Source organism: Mixophyes fleayi, chromosome 10, assembly GCF_038048845.1.
Source record: "Mixophyes fleayi isolate aMixFle1 chromosome 10, aMixFle1.hap1, whole genome shotgun sequence".
Classification (NCBI taxonomy): domain Eukaryota; kingdom Metazoa; phylum Chordata; class Amphibia; order Anura; family Limnodynastidae; genus Mixophyes; species Mixophyes fleayi.
The window spans coordinates 94,009,466-94,019,750 of record NC_134411.1 but is presented as its reverse complement, the minus strand read 5'-3'; the positions used below and the strand labels follow the sequence as shown (position 1 = coordinate 94,019,750).

The following is a 10,285-nucleotide window of genomic DNA, read 5'->3' as shown; positions in this document are numbered from 1 at the left end:
CTTACTGGTGGTTCAGTTGGATTCCAGGGAAAATCTGTCTTAACTCATTGTGGGAACAACATTTTTCATCTCGCCCCCAAGTGTCAGTGCTGATGTGCGTTTAACCCCAAAGGAGGCGACTAGTTGCATGGATTGTATATTTGGCAATCCCGAGAACCCAAAAATAGACCCTGGGTCCCCGCGTTTTGTGCAATCTTGTGGTAATGTATGAAAAGCGTATTCAAGTTAGAATGGCCTATTGGGTTGCAGAATCTTAATGCTGCATTTAGAATGTGACACCGCTTCATGAGCGAATGTAAATTGAATTTAAAATCTGGAAAACGCATGAAATGCGCTTGAAAATTCATTTGGATGCAATTTTCCATCTTAGACCCGACTAGATTAAGCAGCACTTGCAAATTCAAAGACAAAAAAACTTCTCTTAAGCACATTAGTTTTATATATTATCCATAAAATATCAACTTAAACCATGTGGTCTACAGATGCATGGAACAGAACAAACAACGGCAATATTAAACACTCAGCCAGAAATATACAAGAGAATCTGGGCATCAAATTCTCAATATAGATTTTCCGATGGCTCTTTAATGAGAGTTAGTAATTTCATTTCTAAATCGCACAGTATTTGGGTCACCTTTAGAAGGATGCAGTCTTGTTGTGCATCAGGTTCCAATAAGTCATATAATTAAATCTACTGTTCACTTGACTTTTGGAATTTCACTCCTGCAATTATATGTGTATACTAAATCATTTTAAAACATCTTTTTTTTGCACAAAAAAAGCCATCAGGAAATAGTTTCATCAAACCGGTTTTGTTTTTTAGAGCATATAAAAAAATAAATGGTATTGTGTACATCCCAAGCGAGTACTAATTAATATTTATTGTAGAAAAGTTATGTCTACGCTTATTGTTATACGGATTTCACAAACACTGTGCAAACTTTTGTACCCGTTCCATGTTGTGCTGCGTGCCAACAACTTAATTTGTCATTGTTACACAATTAGGTAAATATTCCACTGTAGATGCTTCTCATTAAGTTTAGACGTCCTCCCTGCACCGCTTTGCACCAAATACAAAGTGTTTATATCAACAAACAATAAATGTGTTTATTTATTTTCTGTCCATATGAAATTAAACGACCAGACGAGAAAACATTTTACAGTGTATATTCTTTATTTATGTTGGAAATAAAAACAATGATATGCAGAGTTGTGTTTCAAAAAAGTATAATTAATAACAAAATGTGAAATAAAAACGTTTTTTGTTCAATACATCTTTTTTTTTTAAAAACATTCATAACTTTCTCAAAATAATAATAAGCTTGAACTTTTCTGGGGGTTATTTGAAAAAGGAGCAATAATTTAGCAGCTAGCATTTGGAGAAATACGTTGCCACAGGCTCCTGCAGAGGCCAAGGGGGTTAGTGGGCAACAGAGATTGGGGTGGGGGGTTAGTTATAGGGGAGGTCATTTAAGTTTTGCTGTGCCATAGAACTGGAGCCAGAATTACTAATCGGTGAGGTGTGAGACCAGTTATGGCTGTAGCTACGTACTTTAGTAGACTTGAGAGGATGCACAAATATTAACTCAAGTGGGTCAACTGCAAACAAGACTTTGCAGCTTGCAAAAAAATAAATGTTTCTTTTTACAATAATACACAGATAGAGTTTTCAATGGCAAGACTATGAGCAAACAAATTATATATATATATATATATATATATATATATATATATATATATATATATATATACATATACACACATATTATTTATATATATATATACATATATATATATATATATATATATATATATATATATATATATAGCTTAAAAACTGCATGAGTTTTGTCTAATTCACATTCCACTGGGGTCCACTTTATTTTGGAGATGAAGCTATTTACAGCGGTAGGATAAGAAAGCAGAAAGTAATTACTAGAAAATAGCAGCTACTGAATGTTATTCAAGATTAAAACCCGCCGAGAGATTTTACAATAAATCGCTTTATATATTTTTTTTTAGTTCTTCTTCTTTACCACAGTATGTACGACAATACAAAGTAATCTGTCACGTTTGCGTAATATTCCCTTGTAATCCATCTAACCACAGCAAGCCCCGCAGCTTGTAATTGCTGGGCTCCTCAAGTAATTGCCTAAGTTTTGTGCTTTTATGTTAATGAGACACACAAGTCCCTGATTGCAAGTCTTTGGAATATAGATAGACCCTTATATTGAACAAACATCATAGAATAAAATGAGCTATTGTAGAAATCTAAAGGGGTCTCAGAATTCTGACGTGACATCATCTAAAGCTGGTGGTTTAATTAAGACAATTGTGCTAGATCAATGATAATCTGTAAAGATCACTTTTACAACTACAGATGATAAGGCACTATTGAAACATATAAGGTGCACACAAATATACCCTGTTAATATTCAAACTCATTATGGCACAAGTAATTTAGGTTATAGGAGTATAGAGGTTATCCATTTCATTTAACCCACCAAGTGCCACAAAGTCTTGCAGCAGGTTACAGTGCAATGCATTGTGGTAACACAGGGGGTTAATAAACATTGTATAGAACATGTTACACCTTTACCCCCAAAATATAAACATTCAGCCACTTCCACAACTTGTATAAAAAGGGTTAGATGTCATTTAAAACATTGTTTTTACACTGAGTACAAAACAAATATGGACAAAAATAGAAATACGTTTAGTAGAAACATAACTTTTTGGGGGAAGAAGGGATCCTGTCACGTTTGTGCTAGCACCACACAGAAACCTGTTTGGCTCTCGGGGGCAATCAGCCCCTGGAAAAAAAAATATAAAAAATGTCATCACAATCAAGGCTGGCATAGAAAGAGGACGGTATCCAGGTGTACAGAGGGTCAAGATTGGGATCCAAGTTCAAGGGAGTGTCTATGTCACTCTTGGCACTTAGTTAAGTTCCACACTGAAGCTTAGAGGGTTGCAGGCAGGGTGTACAACACTATGCACAGTTTCCCATTACTTTCACCAGAGAGCTCTCTGGAAGCTGCCGGAAGATCCCCCTGAGGGTCTCCAGTTCTCTGCTAAGCTGTTCCACCCTCTTCCTCAACCTCTCGTTCTCACTGGACAGTTCCATCACCTTCTGCTGCGTCTCCGCATTGCGCATCTTTGCCTTGTCCCTGCTCTTCCTCACAGCTATGTTGTTCCTCTCCCTCCTCACCCTGTACTCGTTACTGTTCTTGTCCACCCACTTTTTGGACTTTCCTCTGGTCTCTGAAGAAGAGGATGAAGAAGAAGATGAGGATGAGGAGGACATGCCCTTGGCAGAAGAGGTTGCCAGGTGATGGTGGAGGCGCGGGTGGGTTGGGTGGTGGTGAGGACTTGGCACAGGTGTGGGTGGTGGAGTTGGGTGCAGGTGCATGGTGGTCTGGGCACAGTGGGCTACCTGGTACTGCAGGTGGGATGGGTGCTGCTGGGGGACATGGTGAGGGTAGAGGGCAGCAAGTGACGCCCTGTTGGCTTCTTCCTCCTCCCTGGGCTCTTGTTTGATGACCAGAGGTCTCAGGCCAGTGTCCAGCTTGTTGTCCATGTAGTTGGCCATGCAGCCATAGGTTTGGGGGTGACCCCCTGCCAGCACCTGCTGGTAGTCCATGGCTTTGGCTCTGTCCTTGTTGTTGTGGAAGAGATCAGCCAGGAACTCGTCGTTGAAGGCTGCAGGGTCTATGTAGGCGCTGATGTCTATGGAGTTCTCGTTCTCGCACAGTTCGTTCAGCTCCCCGGCGGCCGGGGGCTCCCTGTAGCCGTATGCACCGTGCTGAGCCGGGGGCTGGGCACTCATGGGTGGCCGGGATTCGACCTCGTAGAAGTTGGCTAGTTCCATGGAGCTCCTATAGCCAGCCAAGCATGGCGACGAGCTCCGGGAATCCAGGGTGAGCTCAGGCTGACTGTGGTGCTGCTGTCAGTGGATCACCCGGTGCCCCAGCCCGCTGCCTAATGACAGCCTAGTGCAGTCCCTGCTATATATATATAGGTGCCATCAGCAGGGCGACCCCTGCTGGACTCCTGAGCTACTGCAGCTGCTGCGCCGCAGGGTCTCACGTGCACCTAGCAGTCACCCCCCTCATGTCCAGGGGCCACACCGAGGGGTGTATGACAGTCACCCCCCTCATGTCCAGAGGCCACACCGAGGGGTGTATGACAGTCACCCCTCTCATGTCCAGGGGCCACACCGAGGGGTGTATGACAGTCACCCCCCTCATGTCCAGGGGCCACACCGAGGGGTGTATGACAGTCACCCCCTCATGTCCAGGGGCCACACTGAGGGGTGTATGACAGTCACCCACTGTGTTTAATGCGCCATTTCTCCCAAGACTTCCAGCACATAACTTCAGCCTTACTGCTGCTGTCCGCCTTGCACTATGGTATGTTTGCACAGAATATTTGCACGCTGCCAGTTTGTACTAGTTTTATTTGCAGCTTGCACCAGTACGTCTGCACTTTGCACTGACAGTGGTTGTCTACAGCTTAGAAGACAAAAATGCATTCAACACAGATTCGGAAAATGTATCCAGTTAAGATTTTTGTAGACAAAGTACCTCCTTGGTTGTACCTTTAAAGCATTTGCAGACAGTACATATATTAGAGCCAAACAACGACAGGACTTAACTCCTGTGTTTATAAATTAGCCTTTTAAACTTTATTAGACTGTCAATACTTTATGTCCAGGTATTGTCACTTGAGCAAAATATTTGGACATATTAATAATCACATTATTTTGCGTCTCTCTCTCTCTCTCTCTCTCTCTCTCTCTCTCTCTCTCTCTCTCTCTCTCTCTCTCTCTCTCTCTCTCTCTCTCTCTCTCCCTCTCCCTCTCTCCCTCTCTCCCTCTCTCCCTCTCCCCTTATATTATTGCTTGCAATAAGTTCTGTTCACACAGACACTCATACTGGTCCCTTTAAGTAAGATTGTACAAGCTACAGGATGAGTTAGTGGCTTTGGCAGTTGCAGGAGACTGTGTCAATGGATATTGAATGACAAGCCGTCAGTTTAATTCAGCACTATTTAGTATATAATTAGCATGCCTTTGTTGTGCTGATTACAAGTTTACCAGATCATTTTAGCACGCAGAAATAGGTGTTTTACTGCTGTTGAGAGTCACATTCTCCTTTCTGGGAGAGAAGACTTGTTTTCAGGTAGCTAAGCCTCGCCATTGTGCAAAGGTGGCAACTGAAATGGCTCATTTCTCAACATTAGTTGTGTGAGCTATAATGCACACAGTAAGACTCATTTAAGAACCACAAAAAATGGGAAATACACTGGTTCTTTCTGCAGATGACCCAGCTTGTTCACCCAACGCATTTCACGGTGCACGCCCACTTCCTAGTACCTGGAACTGTGTGTAGCTCTGTGGGTTTTCAGATCCACATACAAATGTGCATAATGCAACCTAATTCATTCATTTATTTTAAACCTTTCACTTGTTCTTTTAAACACTGCTAGGTGTAGGTGTCTTAATAATGAGCGTGAGAGGGCATCAGGACTGTCTATTACATGCAGCACTGTTGTATGTTTGAAGGATGGAAATTAGCATTTCTGCAGAAATGAAACTAAAAGGTAACTCACAAAACAGAATATAACTTTTGCAGTCTGGATTAAATGTATGTTACATCTCACTCATCCACCAACCTCCCTAATCCGCCCAACTTCTACTATCCGACAGTTTTCTCCATCTCCATCTTGATTTGTAAATCCACGCGTTTCTCCGTAAGATGAGTTTGCATTTGTAACCATTATAAGGGTTACCTGAGGGGTGGAACCACCGATGTATAGTTTCACAACAAGAACATTGCTAGTTTTCAAAAATTTCATACAATTTGCTGCTCCCCAAAACCTAGAGCCTGATAAAACCTTCTACCATCGCCGTCTCATAGGCACAGCTGGATCTTTAAGTTTAGGCACAAGGGGCCTGATTCATTAAGGATCTTAACTTGAGAAACTTTTTATTTCAGTCTCCTGGACAAAACCATGTTACAATGCAAGGGGTGCAAATTAGTATTCTGTTTTCCACATGTTTTTTCATGTAGGACACAAATACTTAATAGCTTATTTGTACACTGACATTTAAAGTTGATATTTTTGTGCTACATGAAAAAACAGTCAGTATTTAACTTATGTGCAAAACAGAATACTAATTTGCACCCCTTGCATTGTAACATGGTTTTGTCCTGGAGACTGAAATAAGTTTCTCAAGTTAAGATCCTTAATGAATCAGGCCCCAGGTTTGTAAATTTTGGAATAAAAAGGGTAACATGCGGCCTTTTTGAATGTTATTGGGCCACCCATCTGTCCCACGATTCTCTCGTCTCTCTTCAATATTGTAAACTGCAACGGTTTTCTGTCATGTGAGCAGGGCCGGATTAAGGGAAGGGAGGCCCCCGGGCTAAGGATACTGTGAGGGCCGCCCCCCCCCCATGAGGCCCCCCCTCCCGTGAACTTACCTCCTTCTGTTGTTCCACTCCCTGTAGCAATTACGCGGTAAGTCCTACAGTGACAGCAGGCAGTTAACAGCATAACATTTGCTGTTAGCTGCCTACCATTTTCCTTGAACAAGTGACCCGGTAAATGTCGGCGGGCCCCCCAGCTGCCCGATGCCCCTGGGCTGTAGCCCCTTTAGCCCTATTGTTAATCCGGCTCTGCATGTGAGATGTCAAAAACAAACAGCCCAACGTTTCAAATGCTGAAGGCTGACATTTAAAGGTCAAATCAACCCAATTCTAAAAATGTAGGTTATTGTGGATATACTTGACCTGAAATAAAATACAAATTTTTACTTTCTAGCACTCGGCTGATCCGGTGATTCTGCAGGTCCCCTGATACATATAATGGTCTAAGCCGGAGATCCTCGCTCCTCCTCCAGTGGTTGGTTCAGGGATTGTCAAGTCCCGCCCACGAGTTATTATTCACAGTGGATCTCCTACTCGGACCAATAGATGCGTCCAAGGATCCGCAGAGCGCCTGTAAGTAAAGCGTTGTATTTTATCTTTGGTCGCCTCATTTTTATTTATTTTTCGTTTTTGGGTGGAGTAAATCTTAAATTTTCCTTTTTATAAGAAATAGTAATCATGAGTTCTGATTCATGTTCCCACATTTGTTTAGTGACTATACACAGCTAAAACCTCTTTAAACAAATGTTCCATCGTTTTAGTACATTTATAAAATCAAATCAAACGATACAATGAGCTTTGGAACGATAAAACGCGATCGCTGGAGCGTACACACTAATGCGATATCGGACCGAACGGTCGTTTATCATGTGATTGGTCTGATAATTGGGTGAAAAACCTGTAGTGTGTACCCAGCCGTAATCAGACCGTTTATGATACAATAGAAGAGCTCTAACTAAACACAGACTTCAAGATAGATATAAGAGCACTACAGCCCCCAACATGATATGACCAAATTCTACTGTATTCTAAATAGTTTCCTTCCGTATAAATCCACCTACTCTCCATACAGATAAATATCATATCCTTGGATTTAAATTTAGCCCACAGAGCAAGAAAAGTGATAATTGTATAAGCCAGAAAGAGCAGCTTATGAGTCTTGCTGGGCCTATATTGTGAGAAGGGCCCAGAACTGTCCCAGATTGTTAAGCCAGCATTTTACGCACCCGGTCGATAAAAAGATAATTTTAGGATAATTGAAAAGAGAGACTGGGGCGTATATATTTACTATACTGCGGGTTTGAATAAACAGAGATGTTGCCTATAGCAACCAATCAGATTCTAGCTGTCATTTATTTAGTGCATTCTACAAAATGAGAGCTAGAATCTGATTGGTTGCTGCTATAGGCAACATCTCCACTTTTTTTTTAGTAAATATACCCCTGGGACTCAGATATATAAATATATATATCTATAATATAAATGTCTAGTGGCGTGTGTTAGTCTGTCTGTGTGTGTGTGTGTGTCTGTGTGTGGAAAATATAAAACCAAGCTGCAGCGCCACCTGCTGGGCGGAGTTATACACTGACCTACTAAATTCTTAGTGTGTGTGGGAAAAAAAATTCAGAAAGGGCTGAAATTTGGTATACTAAGATGTTTTTAATTTGTTAATTTAATTTGTTAATTGTTAAAAGTGTTTATAAAGATTTAAAAAAAATATATATATATTTCTTGAAGGAGAAGTGACAGTTGGGAGTGGTTGGTGGTTGCCGGGGGTGACAGTGGGGAGTGGTTGGTGGTTGCCGGGGGTGACAGTGGGGAGTGGTTGGTGGTTGCCGGGGGTGACAGTGGGGAGTGGTTGGTGGTTGAGGCCTGGGCTATGGCCCAAATGCATGACAAGAACCTCTTTAACACCTTAAGTAGCTTGATTTGACTAGAATGCATGAGTATCATGCACGGGTTAACTTGCATATATATATATATATACACACGCAGGGCAGCCTCAGGCAGGGAGTCTGCGAAATGGAACTTAATACTCTGCACATACATGTAATATTTGCCCAAAAAAAATGTTTTATTTGTCCTTTTGTAGTGTACAATAAATACGCTAGAGTCAGACTCTTACTCTTCCTTCCCACTTCCTCATGTCCATGTCCCAGATTGTGAAAGCCCTGATCTAATCCTTACATGGTGATTTTGTTGCCGCAGGGGGGTAAACGGAGTGTAGATACAGCTTCTGTATCCTGGTGTTATAAGTACAGGGTATTACAGAGATATAACAGGCATTTCTGCTGTAGTGTCCGTACCTGCTGTCCTCACACACTGGAGGGGCTGGTTTGTGAGCTCAACCAATATCTAGGAACTAGTGGCATTAGGGAGGCGCGAGGCACATAGTGTCCTGTGCCTCATTGAAGCGGCTAGACCCTAGTTATTTGCTAGGCTGCATTCTCAAAGACCCCCTAGTCCTTCTACACCTGCGAGCTGCGTCAGGATATTTTTGCAGTAACAGCGCTTAGAGGGATCGGAATCCCAAACGCACCACATATATGTAAGATAGTATGTTCTCCCCGTGTTTCTTCTGGGTGCTTCGGTTTCCTCCCACACTCCAAAAAAATACCAGTAGGTTAATTGGCTGCTATCAAAATTGACCCTAGTCTCTGTGTGTGTGTGTGTATGTTACAGAATTTAGACTGTAAGCTCCAATGGGGCAGGGACTGATGTGAGTGAGTTTTCTGCGCTGCGGAATTAGTGGTGCTATATAAATAAATGGTGATGATGATGATGATGAAGATAGCGCTTGTCCCATTTAAACTGTTTTACACTGTATCTCTATACTCCAATGTGTAAAGCTGGGTACACACTAGAGAAATTTCGACCAACTTTTTATGCCGAGCGATTTTACATGCGATCGATGTTCCGATCGCTCGGTCCAGGGACTGCATACACACTAGCCTTGTTTAGGACAAGAAAGGGAAGAGCGGACGTCCCGTTAGCGACTTTTTACAGCCATGTTGTCGTGAGCAATGACTGTAATTTCGTGCTCACTGTTGTGGATCGGTCGGAAGTTTATACACACTACACAGCGGAAACGAGATTGGAACGAAAATATTAAACGGTACGACCAACTAAATGAGGCGACAATCGTCCATTTGGGCAGACTTTCCACCATCGTGTCACTGCACACACTGACCAGACTTTTGAACGATTGGTCGTATGTCGGCTGATTTAGCCGATTATTGGTTGAAAACTGTGTAGTGTGTACCCAGCTTAAGACCTCTTAAATGTGATCTTGCTCTACTGCAATGCCTGCCTTGTTGGACTAATGGAATTATCTGTAATTGTGCTGCTTGTTCTCTTAATGCTCATTGGTGTAAATGTATTTATCAGGTACTGTCTTTTTTTTAATTGATATTTTGTAGATCTGTATCTGTGGTTTAGTAAAGGTGTTTATCTTTGCAGGAAGTTAATGTCTGCCATTAACACCCGTGGACGTTATCTAGATATGAATGGAGATAGTGAGTACCCCCTGTCCTGCAGACACAGGAAGGGATGTGTGCTAATACTTAGTGCCACAGCGCTGCTGTCACATCCCAGGACAGTTAAGTCCTTGGTGTTTGTTTGTACTAAAACATATTTGTCTCGGTTTAGCTCCTGGTAGTTGAAGGGAGTTTATATACATTTTTAATAAGATTACATGCAGGAGTATAGCGCGTGGTGAAATACATGGGTCAGTCGACCACACAAAGGGTTAATACGATTATATTCTTGTATAGGAGGTTTTCCTTGATTGGACAGAATATAGTGTTAAATGGACAAGTTAGTATGTTTACACCCCTCCATTATCACCAAGA

At 41.9% G+C, this 10,285-nt stretch overlaps 1 protein-coding gene and 1 long non-coding RNA gene across 2 annotated transcripts in view; one reads left to right on the top strand and one right to left on the bottom strand.

Moving 5' to 3' along the window:
- Nucleotides 1-1,151: 1,151 nt before the first annotated feature.
- On the bottom strand, nt 1,152-3,995 carry CEBPA (CCAAT enhancer binding protein alpha). The gene has a single exon (XM_075189181.1). It carries the CDS (start codon nt 3,869-3,871, stop codon nt 2,993-2,995), a length of 879 nt encoding a protein of 292 aa, XP_075045282.1. The 5' UTR covers nt 3,872-3,995; the 3' UTR covers nt 1,152-2,992.
- Nucleotides 3,996-6,850: 2,855 nt separating this feature from the next.
- Nucleotides 6,851-10,285, top strand: part of LOC142103617 (uncharacterized) — a 10,063-nt gene continuing 6,628 nt past the window's right edge. The window contains exon 1 of the long non-coding RNA XR_012679403.1: nt 6,851-7,007. This is a non-coding gene — a long non-coding RNA (uncharacterized LOC142103617). The remainder of the gene's footprint in view (nt 7,008-10,285) is intronic.

Bases quoted from the DNA above. Each gene is read 5' to 3' on its own strand.
- CEBPA (XM_075189181.1), bottom strand. From the start codon at position 3,871: ATGGAACTAGCCAACTTCTACGAGGTCGAATCCCGGCCACCCATGAGT.